General features: G+C 30.6%; 2 protein-coding genes across 4 annotated transcripts; both read right to left on the bottom strand.

The window, feature by feature from the left end:
• Positions 1-5,544: 5,544 nt before the first annotated feature.
• LOC130675577 (homeobox protein Nkx-2.2a-like) lies at positions 5,545-8,616 on the bottom strand. 3 transcript variants are annotated; one of them, XM_057481346.1, is made up of 4 exons: positions 7,761-8,616; positions 7,356-7,667; positions 6,087-6,303; positions 5,545-6,012 (listed from the first exon to the last, which is right to left on the bottom strand). In XM_057481346.1, the coding sequence occupies exons 1-4, from the start codon at positions 7,930-7,932 to the stop codon at positions 5,649-5,651; spliced, it is 1,065 nt and encodes a 354-aa protein (XP_057337329.1). In that variant the 5' UTR covers positions 7,933-8,616; the 3' UTR covers positions 5,545-5,648. The 3 variants fall into 3 exon arrangements, with proteins under 3 accessions (XP_057337329.1, XP_057337330.1, XP_057337328.1); XM_057481347.1 differs by having other exon boundaries at positions 7,356-7,677; positions 7,761-7,927; XM_057481345.1 differs by having other exon boundaries at positions 7,356-8,616.
• A 2,946-nt stretch (positions 8,617-11,562) lies between these two features.
• Positions 11,563-14,521, bottom strand: LOC130675586 (homeobox protein Nkx-2.5-like). Its single transcript, XM_057481358.1, has 3 exons — positions 13,869-14,521; positions 13,682-13,770; positions 11,563-13,616 (listed from the first exon to the last, which is right to left on the bottom strand). Exons 1-3 carry the CDS (start codon positions 14,155-14,157, stop codon positions 12,870-12,872), a joined length of 1,125 nt encoding a protein of 374 aa, XP_057337341.1. The 5' UTR covers positions 14,158-14,521; the 3' UTR covers positions 11,563-12,869.
• Between the last annotated feature and the right edge of the window lie 1,579 nt (positions 14,522-16,100).

Genomic DNA, 16,100 nt, shown 5'->3' with positions numbered 1-16,100 from the left:
TAAATTTTGAGTTTAATCAATTTTTTTTTCATCGATTATTAAAGACGTCGATTAGCACAAGTTTTGCAGAGTGGCCTGATTTGATCTCTTCAAGTTGTTGATAGACGAGGTTCTTCGAGGACTCGGACAACTCTGACAACTCGAACTACCCTGGTGCCGGGTGCCGGGTATACGTAGAAAATCTCAATCATCGACGGTCGGTTTCTTTTGTATTAGCTGGTTCTAAACGCGAGCAATGATTGGTCGAGGGGCGCGTTCAAAGAGAGCCGCCATGACTCGCCGCTCTGTCGTCTTTTGTTTGTGAAACAATGGCGAGCGTCGATGTGTCTGTGTAAGTGTGAGTCTAGTGTATAAATGTGAATCTGTAGTCTGTAAGTATTGTACGGGGTCTTTACTTGAGGCATGCAGCTTTGCTCCTCAATGACAAAGTTCAGGCTATTTAACCTATTAGGAAAATTAACGTCTTGATACTTTTTTTTTATTTTATTTTTTTTCTAAAGGTGCAAAGTCTCTCCTCCCAAGTGAGAGGACTAAAGTCACTACTTTTTAAGGATCATTTAAGCTATCCGATTATCTCTCTGTCACGTTCATATAATACCAGAGTGCTGACTGATTTTTTTGACACCAAGTGGTTCAAAAAAACTCTCATCACTTTTCGAGATCTTCGAGATCTTTGATATCTACCTGTTCGAACCAATTAAATAATTACTTGGGTGAGAATTTAAAGCTATGATTTTCTCACCATTCAATTATAAATTAAATCGATCGAAATCTTTTAAAGCCTTAATCCTCATTGTACTCATCTTTGGTTATTGCTGACTACGGATATATATTTCTCAACTCATCTGCTTTATCCTTTTTTGTCTCATTATGTCTTTTGTTCATAGTATTCCCCCTCCCCTTCCCTACTTCCATTTTTTAAATTCTTTATCATTGTCATATTTATTTAAGTGTACATTACAGTCACTAATTTTTAGCATAAATGTTGCAAATGATGTACAACTCGTTAAACCTTCATGTATGACAGTCACTACTTGATAATGATACTTACTTATTACCGCCGGAACATGTCTGTTATTATTGCGTGCAGAAAAGGTTGAAAAAAAAAAAAAAAAGAAAAAAAAAATACTACCTCTACAACAACCACTTACATGATTACTTATGGATAATTAGATAATAAAAATAATTTTATAAATTATTTTCTTCATGTTACAATAGTTATGATTTGGTCGAAAATGCTAGTAGTTACGGTCGTTACGGAACACAAAAACAGAAGTAGTAATGGTACCATCATCAGCTCTGCCGGAGAAACTGATGCGATAAATAAACTACATCCCTTAGATTTCTGCTGTACCGTCTGAGTCAAAGTAGGTAAATTACCTAGTGATGAGTGTCGACATAAACGAAACACGAAAGTGGTATTTCTCTTTGCAATTAAATCTCAACAATCGACAAAGAAACAAACTTTCACATATTCTTCCTTAGTATTTTTTTATTATAATTTAATCTACCAATTGTTACTATTGTAGATAACTATTATTCATAAAACTATATATTTTTGAAACCAATTTTTGGTCCAATAATAATTATTAATAGGATTTTATATTTCTCAATGAAAAATATTTTAAAATAGACTTGATCATTAAAAAATTTTGTATTTTTTCTGATTAATCACTTAGTTTTTAATTGCTGATATTTTTATTATGATTAAATAATAATAGTAAAAAGTTAATTGACTTCTCAATACATGATAAACATGGCAATTGTATTAGATTGCAAAGAAGATAAAAAAAAATGATAATATAAATTGAAAAACAATTACTACTAGCGGCTGTCACTCTACCGCGAGTTTGTACGCTGGTTTAACAGTCAGTCATCTGTTTCTACGCGATAGTTTATTTTTCTAAAATGTCCGCTAAAACAAGGCGTTGCCACAGACCCTCATATCCTATATCAGTAATTTAAATACTATTTATAGATAAAATCAACGTTTTAATATTTTAAGAAAAATAATAATTGAGTGTTGGAGCAAGTTAATAGCTGTCGTTGATTTCAGTTAAACTTATTTATTATCAGTTCACTTTCCTCAATACCAACAAAATCATTTAACAATAAAATATTACAATACTCTGTATCAGTTAAAAAATAAATAATTATTTTTTTTATACCATTGAAGTTTGTATAATAATATATTTAAGGATCAACAACAAAAAGTATTGGCCATAATCCAAGTAGTTGGTGTTACTCATTGTATAACTTATATTATTATTGCTTACACTGAGAGAAATAAGCGGCACTCTGGGTATCAACACAAAAGAGGAGACTCTTGTTCTTTCAGACTTTTGTTTTAATTACAGATACCATTGAATGCTAAACATTGTATTGGATTGAAAAACGAAACGTAAACCTATTATAATGTAAGCTATAATTGAGTCAATTATTTCATTATGTTCTGATAAAAAAATAAATTTTTTAATGTATAAATATTATCAAGTTAAAAAAAAGGAAATTGCAATAAAGTCACATTTTTTTTTTCTTTCTTTTTTTTATTTTATATCTCTGCTCACGGAACGAAGAGTATAGCGTACATAAAGCACATAAAGCACTGTTGATTAGGTTAGTCGTTTAACAATTTTCCTCGGCGCTGAATTTGCCGCGACAAAAATTGCTAAATTGCCTCTTTGAGACTCGCTCGCACGAAGCAGTAACAAAACGAAAAACGTTTTTCTTTAACCAATCGACCACAGATAATTTTCCCAATTGCTGTCTGTCTGTCTTTCTGCTTTTATTCTTTATTTTTCTTATTTTATTTTTTTTTGCTGTATTATATTATTTATGATTAAAGTTATTATATTTTATTAGATAAAAAAAAAAAAAAAGAATGGTAAATTTTTAATATTTACACAATGGATAACTTAAAATTTTTTCTTTTATATACTTTGAATAGAAGACAGATGTAAATTGCATTACGAAACTACTTGTGAATTTATTCACAAGTCCTTTTGGGCATTTACCACGGCAAAGCGTGCCGCTCTTTTGCTCATCTCAACGATCTCAACTACCACCCAAGAAAATAACTTATACTCCTTTCCAACCCTCTTCTTTCTCTCCTCCTGTCAATTCAATTCCCGGTTACAAGTTTGAGATTTTCTCCAAAGTTATCGTCGAAAGTCTCGTGACAAAACTACACATCCTTTTATATATATATATTAGTATCGATGTGATGTATAAGTTGTCGTGACGATGACGAGAGACTCGGCGCATACGTTTTTTTTTTATCTTTTTTTATATTTTACTTTATTCGAGTATATTTCTGGTCACAGTATAGAAAATATATAAGTTAAAGGAAATTTAATAAATCATTTAATTCTTAGAAAAATAAAAATTGTAAATAACACAATAAACGTTTAAACAGACATTTCGCATAGTGTATACATATATATATACCTAACTTATAATATCATTCTTCTTATGTATATATACATATCAAGGCAAAACGATTTCCGCAATGATATATTGGACTTTTATTAGCATTTAACTTTTCAAAAGTAACTAGCGTGTATAGACAAGCGTCAAATTGACGTCGATTATACTTTCAAATATACACACGGAGCCACGAATTGCGATGATTGTAAGAGAAATGGACGAGCAGAGATATATCAAAAGCTTTTTTTATATTCCTCCCATCCTGAAATGACTCGTAAAAAATTCGATAATCGCGCTCCGGCGTCAAATATTCATATATAAATATATATATATTTTCTTCCTACCACGAAAAAATTACTATTCCTACTATTTTACCATTTTTTAATTTTCTTTTATCAATTAAAAGATATTATTTTTTGCAACTTAACTAATTGATGACTTGACTATAAATATATATACGAATAGGATTTGTCTTTCGTAAAACAATTTCCTGAAACGGCAGTACTATATGCTGTCCTCAGCTGTAAGAGAGCTTTTCGAGAAGAGCAGCAAAAGTGAGAAGAGTGCGGGGTCGAGATGATGAGGTGATGAGGTGATGAGGTGATGAGGTGATGAGGATCCTATAGAGGGTGGGGTTCGCCGACGGACGAGCTGTAGCTGTTAGCAGTTAATGAAAATTAGCTTTAGTCGGTTGATTGAGCGTTAAATCGTTCCTTTCTTGTTTCGGTAGTACAAGTCCGACACTATCATTCTCACCCTCGACGAAATATCTCATTTATTTTTACAATTCAGTTAAAGTTGACTGAGAAGGCAGCATCAACTTTTAAATTTAAATACAACTTTACTTTTTTTATTTTCATTTAACTATACTAAAATCGATCGAATTAAATTGTAAGGAAAAAAATATCGGTTTTATAATAATAAATCATTAAATAACTGCATAAAACTCGTCGTAATAACACAAATAGTGATATACAATGCAGTGAAATTTTACAGATCTCGCAAGAAAATCAGCTTAAACTATCATATATATGTATATATAGTGAATGCTTATGCGGCTGCGAATTGTTTATAAATTATGGTATAAACACACAACGATAATTAATTGCATGAGTACATAATCAAGAATACGAATATACTCTGTTAGTATATGAGTTAGTAATTCTTTAGAAAACTATAATCATCTTCATATTTAAATTGATACCGTATTAAAATTCTTTATAAACATCTGTAAGAGATCGATAAAACTATATTTAATTATTTAAAACTGAACGAATACACTGTTTATTCATTGAATTTATTTATCCAGTTTATAAATTTATATAGCGAATTGAGATGTAGTCAGGATGAAGAATAAGGAATTAAAATGAGAGCAATGTAACTCTTTGGGATTTATTAACAGTGGCACCGGATGAGTGTCAGATCCTAGTGGTTTTTACTCCCATCAGTACAGAGTCGACGGTCGACGGTCGACAAGTCTCCAGTCCCATCTTTACGTCTGAATAAACATATCCAATGTCTAACCGGGCCACCCAGTTGGACTATTAAAACACTTATAGGGAAAAAATTATACTTGTGTCGCAACTCAGTTTTACACCCACCCTTTTTTCGGGAATTAAAGAAATAATAAAAAAATAAAATAAAAAAGTTAAATAAAAATAAAAGGTCATGAGAGTTGGTAAATTTTTCATCCTTATATAAAGCGGCGTTTAGTTTTTAAACCCATACCATTTTAATTGTGTATATTCTATGTCAATCACTCAATTAAATTTATTTACACAATTTTTTTTTTAAATTTTTTCGTTGATGATATAAAAATTTGATTCTCAAGCTATACACATATATGAATAATCCATGTTGGGCTCTTGCGTTGGCATTTCAAGGGGTTGCTGCAACCATATGATAATTTACAATGATATGATTACGGTTGAGTACATCCATCCGGACCCATCGGTAGATTACTTCAATCCGTATACAACTCCAATGAAAACTACACGATGTCAATTTTAAATAAATTATATATATAATATTAAAATGGATAAAATATATTTCACAACATAATATTTTATTATTATTATTTATACATTTATTTACATACTCTAATATACACAACTCTCTATTGATAATATATTTTTAGTTATATTTGAGAAAAAATTTAAATTGTATAATATTTATGATTATTATTATTGATTATATTTTATGTTATTTTTGATTATGAATTATTATTTATCATTGTTATCATGGATAACTTTAGATAGTTGAGTTTCACGGGGTAGTTGATGATCAATCTCGGGAGGTATACTAGTTTGCACCTGTAAATGGGGAGGAGTAGTGTGAAGTGAAGGACAGAGAAGCGGATGATAGGGTAAGCAGTAGTAAGGGAACGTGTTGAACGGTTTGTTTGATGGGTGAATCTGTGGTGGGCATGAAATTTGCCCAGGAAGTTGTAAATTTGAAGTACGTAGAGATGGTAATCCTCTCAATTGCTCATCTGGATGAACCAATACTCTCACGGCTACTCGTCTTGCGGCACTGGAATTAACTATCGCACCCAATTCTTGTTGCTGTCGCCTCTTGGTTTTATACCTAAATTTGTTATTTTTTTTTTTTTTTAATACTATATTTGGAATTTAAATTTAAATTATCATAGTATACAATACCTTCGGTTTTGAAACCAAATTTTGACTTGAGTTTCAGTTAATTTTAGTCCACGTGCAAGATCAGCTCTTTCTGGCCCTGATAGATATTTTTGCGCTGCAAATCGTCTCTCGAGCTCGTACACTTGAGCATGTGAAAAAGCTGCTCTACTACGTTTTTTTCTGTTTTGAAGTAATTGCCCGTGAGATTGATTATCATACATATCATCCTCTATTTCATCTGCAATCAAACGAAACAATATTATGATTTTTTAAAATTTTAAAATAAACTTTAATGTATATTAAACCCGTCATACATATAATAATTTTTAATATTATAAAAAGGGAAAAGTGAGTGTAGAGTTGATGCGTTTGAAGTCTCATTTTAAATCATGTTACAACACACGTGCCGCTATGTTTACATATTCATATACTCGCGGCAATTCCTCTTTGCTTAACCAGAGTCAGGTACCTCCACCAAAATTGTTTAGTCTCGAATGCCATAAACGTCATGATATAGCTTCTTTAATAACCTTTTAATAGCCTCAACGACTTTTAAATATTATTCAATCATTATTATTTTATTTAATATCCTTTATTTTATTTATCTCAAGTATATATATATAGTTATAAAGATATATAGATATAAATGATTGATTTTGACGTTGGTTAAGTTAAATCACTACTACTCCCATTACTGTTATATTAGGGGTAAAATGTATGTGGATATTTGTCGATAATGGATTTATAAGTAGTGGAAAAGTGCTTGATCGGTTTGTTGAGTAATTTGATACTCAATACTATCTATATTCAATTTTTTTTTTGTTTATTTCATGTCCATTTATAAAAATATTGTATTCAAGAGACCTCATCCTCATTTTCATCAACAGGCGTAAAGGATGGAATCAAGCATCAGGAAATAAAATTATGAGCTTAATATTATTATATATGATATTTTATGAAAAGTAAAGTTTCCGTTAGTGATAAATAAAAATGACTAAGATTGACTTAATGTATGCGAGAATAAGTTGATATGCCGAAAAGGGAAAAAAAAAAAAAAAAAAAAAGATAAAGAGGATCTGACGGCAAATGAACAAGTGTAAGAGATTTAGAGTAGTCCAAGCCACTTGTGACGTCTGCTTGGTCGAGTGGCACTTATGCTACTAAAATTACATTCAATTACGTTATCTACGTAGCCCGGGTTAACTTAAAAAACTCTCAAGGATATGTAAGAGTGAGTTTATAATGCCTCTGATCCTTTTAATTTTTTTATAGAATGATAATAAAACATACCAAGATATTTTGTTTTACTCATATCCAAAGCTTCGTCTTGCTGACGATGATTTAACGATGATTCTCGCGAATCTTTAAATTTACGATAATTTGCTATGTTATCCAGTTGATCAAGACTTTGAAAACTGGCTTTTGTAATTGACGGTAAATTATTGTAATTTGACAAATTTGTCTGGACTAGATTTCTTCTCAAGATATTCAACTCACGAACTACACTCGTCCGATTATCCGGAGAAGTTGGTCTTTTCAAAAAAGATATTCCACTGCTACTTGATAATTGAGAATCAAGTTCAATAACAGTTTCACCACCACCTAATGTTTTCTTATTGTTATTATTAATATTAATATTATTATTATTATTATTATTACTATTATTATTGTTATTATTATGATTATTGTTATTACGATTATAATTGTTTTCATGTTCTCCATAAGATTCTTGAAGAATAATGGGACGAATTTCTAGCTGTCCCACGTGGTTCGTTGAACTGCTGAGAATATGTTCAATACTGAATGGTGTTGGTTGAATAGATAATGCAGCTTTTGGAGAGTCCATTCGATTTTTCTCGGTTGCCATAGCCTTATTTTCTTTAAATACATTCGGTAGCAGTACACAACAACAAAAATAAAAATAATAATAGTAATAATAATAATAATAATAATGATAACGTATATCACATTTAGTTATTTTGATAAATTAATACGATTGGGAGCACTTTTTATCATTGTATAAATAATCCAATTATCACAATATTGTTTAAAACACTTTCTATCACTTGAATAACACCGAAAAAAAATGAAAAAAAGTAAAAAAAAGTAATCTGTGGATGTCGAGTTAGCTTGCACCCTTTCGTCCAAGTATGCTTAGGTCAAGTGTGCTTCGCGTGCCTCTCGGGATTACTTATTTTTTCGAATTAGTGTGACATTCTACTCGATACTCCCTCCACAGAGCTCTTGAGTTGATAAAAAAAGTAAAAAATGATGATATTACTTCTCCCTCTACAGCTTTGAATAATGAACCAGAGCAAGCTATTTTTCCGAATAGATGTTACATTTACTAACGAGTTTCCAACTCTCTTTTCTCAGTCACTAACTGATGCTTTACTCGTTCATATGTACCAAGTTGTAATCATAATCATGGTATATTTCGCTTATAGTCTTATTATTATTTTCTCTCTTTGTCCATCTCCCACGTATGTCGTGTGGCAAAGTCTGGTTTGGTCTGGTCTGCTCGTGTAGGTGGAGTCTCGTCGGTTATCCGTTTTTGTCAGTCACCTCGCCGATAACGTATACAGCACTCTCTTGCACTTGTTTAATCCGCGGCCTCGCCCCACGACCAATCCACGGATTTTCCTACACACCGGTTTTTCCCCCACAGCCAATCGAGTTGTAGTGGTAAGTAGGTAGAAGGGTAAATGTCGATCAGGCGCCACTCTCACGACTTGCCGTAATTTCACTCGCACCACCTACACTCGACTGCCACCACCGTCACCGTCGATCCTATTTTTTTATTTTTATTTTTATATTTTTACTCTTTAAATTTACAATTAATCACCAAGAGCTTTTGCCACAGACAAATTAATATCTTATTGAGCTAATTATCATCAGTATATTTATTTTTTTTTTTTTTACTTAATATTATATTTATGCATCTATAAAAACATAATTTACACTTATTATTATTATAAAAATTATACATACTAGTCAGATTTGATATATCTATAAAATTGAAAAAAAAAAAATTTTTTTTAAAAAAATATTATTATTTTTTGTCGAGTGAATGAGGCAGATCAAGAGAAATAAAAGTTAAGTTTGAAATATTGAATGAAATCAAGTTTGCGGAAAAGTGTAAGGAAAAGTCACGTCGCACTTTTCTGAATCGGAGCTAACGATTTTACAAAGTCGCTCACTCATTTCAACACTACCATAAATATGTACTCGTATTAGTAGTGAGTATATCTGATTGTGGGCGCAGGCTCAACTACTTGGACCTAGTATCGAGATGCCACACCCGCTCATGTCGACACAGGGTGTACTTTACATAACAATTGTCGCTAAAGACTGCCAGCATTGTCCGTCACGTGCGAGTTATCAAGTTCCTATGTCGGTTTAATTAAGTGTGAACCACAGAAGCGCGATATTATTATGCCTCACTTAACACAATGATGCCCATCTGAAACTCATTTTATATATAACTATATTATTCAATAGTTTATCTATAAATCTTAATATTTAAGCTTTTTCTCTGTACTTTATTGACTCTCAATGAAATGTTAATTTTAAAATTCAGATCCCGATACTCTGAGTTAATAAAGTTATAAGCTTATAAGCAGGCCATTGGATATTTTTTCCGATTGATTCAATCGATACCAAATAACAGGGTGAAAGAGGGTGAAAGAGAGTGAAAGAGGGTGATAGAGGGTGATAGAGGAGAGGTGTACAAGTCGAACCAGTCCAAGTCATCCCCTAAGCTAAGTCTTTGACCCTCATCCCGTTAAATTGGTTGCAATTCTTAAAGACCTTAATTGGCGCGGAAAATTATACCTTATTTCAACTACCCTAACTCAATGGTTGGGGAACAACTTGGGAATTCAATACGTATTGACGTCTATAGTATATATTGTATACAATGATGTTTAAATTTTATTTTCATCAGTCAATAATTTTATTAAAAATATAATGTATAGAATGATTATTGTTTAAAAAAATGTAAAAACTAATAAAATGGATATGCCAGCTCGTGGGGGAAGAGAGATGATGAGGTAAACGGTAGCTCGTAGTTTGCTGTACTCACGCACGTCCATAAGAATATAATAAAAACAAGGAGACCGGATGACTGCAAACTGTTTGTTAGTCTTAGGTTTTTAAGTCCGCACGTCTGTCAGTTCAGAGATGTAATATTAGTGCTCAGTTGCTCAGTGTATAGTGTATGGAAGCGGCAGCCGCCAACGCGACTAACACCACCATCACTGACTTTATATTATGCTCATTCACTTTACTCATATTCTCTGTCCTTTCTTCCGTCTATCTTCTTCGAACTGACTTGTTGGACGTTGACTTTGTATATACGTACTTTCATTTCTTTTTTCTTTTTTCTTCTTTTCTTTTTTTCAATGTGTATACATTAACATGACAATTATCTCAAATACCATTCACTTATTTATACTCAATATATATATAATTTTAAACAATACATCAAATTTTGAATAATATAATTATTTTTTTTATCTTTTTCTCTGGAAATAAATTAGTGAAACTCAATGTAAATTAGTAGATACTGACTATTCTTGTAGCTATTACGAGTTTGCCACTAATTCAACCAGTAGCATACTTATAGCTTGTGAACAGTTTGTATTTACTAATTTACAATTAATTTTACTGATTTATTTTAAAATCAAACGGTGAAAATAATCTTGAATATTTTTAATAATTCGAAAAAGTATAAATATATATGATAAATAAATTTGAGTAAGTTTTTAAAAACATAAGTAGAATTTGAATTTACCGTCTGCTTTGAATCGATAAGTCTGAACGCGTCAATGCTTACAGCTGCGTCTTGCTTCAGTCGGTAGCTCGGCTATCTTTATTTTTTCCTGATATCATCGGAAAATTTTAATTTTTCTTATTCTTCTTCTTCTTCTGAGTATTTCAAATATTTAACTTATCAACTGACAATGTTACATGATACATACCATACATCATATCCTATCGTTTGCAACAAAAAAATTTTGTTTTCTGCCCTCCGGCCGGAAAGTGGCAACTTTCGGGCCGCTGCCCCAAACGAAGTTGCGACTTTCCGGCTTCGTCGAGCAGAAAAATAGTATACGCACCTTGGCCAGTAAAAAAGAAAGCCTCAGACCACATGTTTGTCAGCCTCGGCTTCGCCTCGGCCAACAATTACATGTGCTCTGAGACTTTTCTTATTTTACTGGCCTAGGTATGTAATATACTATTACCTCGGTCTAAGTCTGCTCTCATATCAATAGCTTAAATAGTAAAAAATTTAAAAAATTACAACTAAATTTTATAATTTAATCTAGCTTAACTATAATGAAATTATTCCTATTTTTTTTAAGTAGAGAAAAAAATTCAGAATCACATGAAACGAAAGGGTTATTTTAATAAATAAATCAATGCAATATAAAAAAAAATGTATTTAAAAAGAAATAGAAGGTCGTAATAAGTTACTGGATTATGTACCCTTGTTACTCTACTTATCCTAACTATATTCTGCTTTTTTTTTTTTTTTTTACCATTTGACTTTTGTTGATAGTCAAATAGTATCATATTTCGATATTTAACTTTTAGTGATTGATCGGATGAATAACTGAACCTGTAATGGAGTCATACATTTAACCATGATAAAACAATTAAAAAAATTTAATATAATCATATATTATTAAACTTATTCGTTATTTATTGTATCCAAAAAAAATATTATAATAAAATTAAATAACTATATTTTAAGTACACAGCTGGCTTCGTATTTTTTATTTTTATATATATAATAATAATATTATTATTAAATATACCGCAAAATTAATAATATAATGATTTTATTATTATATGTGTATAACACGCATATATACTAAATATAGTAAAATTGATGTCTGGCAATGTAATAATATAGATAATATATGAGTTGTTCCCACGATCGCACGACGAGTATCATCCCTTGTTTAACAGCTCTCAAGAGCAGTAAGAACATATAACCGGTATACTACTTTACAGCCATAAAATTATACATATACATATACATATATAATATTATTATTATTATCACGTTTAAATGCCGTATAGTTGATTTGTAAAAAAGCATCAGCAGTATTTTATATATGAATATATATAATCATAAAAGAAATCGCGCCTTATATTTGTTATCAGTAATCTTCCCATGGCCCGTAATAGCATCAGTAGCACCATAGGCACAATCAGAAGGCGAATCCCAAGAAAATAAAAAGAAACGACGCCAACATGAGTTTATATGCGCGTCCACTTGACTGCCAGATGACCCGTCATACTCTCGCGATAACCCTAAAAGCACCAATGGTTTAACTCAACCTGTCAGAATCCACCTATTTATAAGTTATAATTCATTAACTTTTATTTTAAACACCAACCCCTCCACAAACTATTTTATTTATATTACTTTTAATTATTAATCATTTATAAGTATTATATTTTTATGTACAGTTATAAATTATACTTTTTAATGGTCTCATTGGTTAAGAATACGACTGTGAAAAATGCGAAAGGAAACGAAAATTTAACCATTTTTAAGAGGATGTTTCCGTACCCTACGACCATTTAAAAAAAAATTCGTCCAATTCAAAAAAATAAAATGACGACAACGACGATAAACTAAGACTTACATATAATATATATACGTGTGTTTTTCTTTTTATATTATATACTAAATTATTAAGTCACCCTTTATACATTTAAAATAATTTCAACTATCTTAATAATAATATTTTGGCATATCTACTCTTTGAATGTTTATACTAAAATAAATTACCAAAGTCGCTGAATGCTCTGATCTATCGGTAATTGTTCCATATAATTAACATAACTCATTTGATAATTTGATGGATTACTGTAATTAGAAAAAGCAAAATCATTCCCTGATATATCCATAATAGAACGATTTTCATTATTAAATATCATTCCGGATTTTTCGTCAGATGAAACGGGTTTAAAGTCGTTAAAATTTGAAATATCATTAAAGTCTTTATATTCAGTCTTGATAGATTTTATTCCCGATGAACTAAAATTATTATTCGTCCGATAGTCAATCGATGATGAAAAAACATGCCGATGAATATCTTGGCTCGGACTAAAATTATTTCTAAATTCACTAGCAATGCTCGTAGAGTCTTGTCGTACATCGTTTATTATTCTATAGTCAGGACTCAATCGGACGTGACCAAAGTCTTGTTGGATTTCTTGTGTATTGAGATCAGATCTAAATCCATTAGTCCAATAATTTATTCCACAAGAATCACGATTATTTGGTTTTCCATCTTTTATTAACACAGGCACGGTAATTTTTTTAACCGATGATTGATTTTTAATATTTTGAGATTGTACATGTTTTTCAGCATCTTCAATTCGCGCGCGTTTATTCTTGTAACGGCGATTTTGAAACCAAATTTTTACTTGAGTGCTTGTAAGTTTCAATGTTGATGCCAACACCTCACGTTCTGGTGCACTCAGGTATCGCTGTTGCTTAAAACGCTGCTCTAATTCGTAAACTTGGGCCTAATAACAATAATGAAAAATTTTTATAAATATTTTACTATTATTAATTATATAATATGTATTACCTGAGAAAAAAGGACTCGGGGTTTTCTCTTTGTTCTTTTTCCAGATTGATTTTTTCTTAGTTCTGTTTTACTGGATGTCACGATATTTCCTATTAAATTTAATAGAAGAAAAAGAAAAAGTAAAAATTTAATTAATCATAATAATGGTTGGATATTGTTGACAGATTTACGAAAATAAGATATTTACCATCTTCTACAACCGGAGTTTCTTGATATGGAGTTACAATATGTCCCAAGGGTTGAATATTATTCAAATCCGAGTAATTTTGATTGTTTACTTGTTGAGTGGACTGTAATTGTTCTTTATACTTGTCAATATCCCAATGAGTCTCTGGAGTTGTATTATATCCATAGTAGTCTTGTGACAAATTAAAATTTTGTGATGTCTGTCCATGAGAGTTGTATGAATCCATTGTATCAATATGATTATCATTCAAAATATCACGAACACTGAACGGTATAAGAGATGGCATCATTTTAGTGCATCGCGTAATTTATATTTTTTAACTACTATTAACACATACAAATAATTCATATATTATTATAAACACTGACAATAATATTAATTGATAAATTCAATAAAAAAATAAAAGAAACATTAAGTAACACCGAGAATAATAAATTTAAAAATAAATATATATAGTAATTAGATTAGCTGAATGAAAAATTAACAAAGTAAGGCAGTTATGGTTGAGTGATCAGGTCCAAGAGCAAACGTCAAATGTGACTTGGGCCAACTAAAAGTCAAGTGCTGGATATCAAAATACAAGAATGTGCGCGTGGGTGTGCGTGCGCCATCCTCTGTCTTAAACACTCCACATACATGTTATTATAACTTGTACACATTTACTCCCACTACTATAATATATATCACACAAACGTGTATGTGTATATTTAAAATTAAAATAAAATGCATCTATTACATGGTGTTTAATAAGTATTTAAGTAATTTAAACTTTTCATTATTACAATTAACTTTAAGTGATTCGAGTATTTAGATACTTTCTGACAGCCATATAATATCTGGTAAATAAACTTGGGGCGGAGGAGTCAAGCGCAAAAGCCCGCCTCTATATTTAAGGCTTGAACCAATAAAACATATATATAATATCATCATCAAAATAAATCTCTCATCTACAAACCTACCATTTTGTTGATAGATTATTATTAAAACCATTAAACATATACATCATTAATGTTATATATTTTTTAAATATACATATCATAATGGGGATTGCCAGAGAATAATAAACAAATTTATTTTTTTATAATATTATAATAATTATTGGGTCACACGAGCTATATATCATATACATACAACATATTATATATATATTTACGCGTGCGAGAGTCCCTTTTCTTCTTTTAACATTAGCCAGACACCAATATTCATCAGACATCTGACGAACCCTTGAAATATCATCGTCCCGTTTTAAGTTTTTTTAAAATTATTTTTCCGAATGTATATCCACTACTGTTTAGCTTATAATAATTAATATCTACAACAAAATTTTAATTGTTCTTTATTCGTTAAAATTAAAACGATTTATTCGAAAAATTCAGAGTATTAAATAATAATTTTAGCTAAATCTATGTTCGATTTGCCAAAGCAGAATACAAATAGACAGAGAGAGAAAGTGATGCATAATATGCAGAATGCAGGTTCCATCCGTTTGTCATGTGGATATTATTGGCGCCACAAGATACCAGGCGCCTCTCCATCTGTAGAAAAGATGTCGTCATCTAAGGTGATTCCATATAAATCTTACTATATATTTAAAAAATTCAACAGTGTGTAATTATTATTATTTAAAAATTAATCATGAAATATATATCAAGTAGATTAAAAAATTTTGGGATCCCAAAATTATTATAGAAAATAAAAAAAAGGGAAAATGTAAGAAAGAGATGGTCGCAATATGGGATCAAGTTGCAAGATGCCTTTACTCATGTATACAACATAATAATGTTGTAGCACAAAAGAGCCTTTTGTATTAAATCTGACGGTTATAGTAGTTGATGATATATGTATTTATAAGAATTAACAAAAATTTTCTATACATTTGTGGCGCAAGTTATCCAATCCATATTTTACTATCTGTTCATTTATTTCATACAATATAATAAAAAAAAAATTTTAAAAATGATATTAATATCTTAAAATGACGATAAAAAAAAAGTAATTGAATGAATAAAAAATAAGCAATATGGAGTCACAGACTATTAATTGTATGTACGTAAAAAAAATTTTTTAAATTAAACTACTAAAAATTGTCAGACTTAATAGATGCCGATGTCGCCGGTGTTGTTCTCATGAGCGGTCCAGACAATTACATGTATCTGGGTGTCTAGACGTCGCCTACCCTGTCGAGAACTGAAAAATTTGTTACATTTCCCAGAAACGTCCGGTCGACTTTTG

This window comes from Microplitis mediator, chromosome 10 (assembly GCF_029852145.1).
Source record: "Microplitis mediator isolate UGA2020A chromosome 10, iyMicMedi2.1, whole genome shotgun sequence".
Lineage (NCBI taxonomy): Eukaryota > Metazoa > Arthropoda > Insecta > Hymenoptera > Braconidae > Microplitis > Microplitis mediator.
The sequence above is the reverse complement of the archived record's forward strand: the minus strand, read 5'-3'. Positions and strand labels throughout refer to the sequence as shown.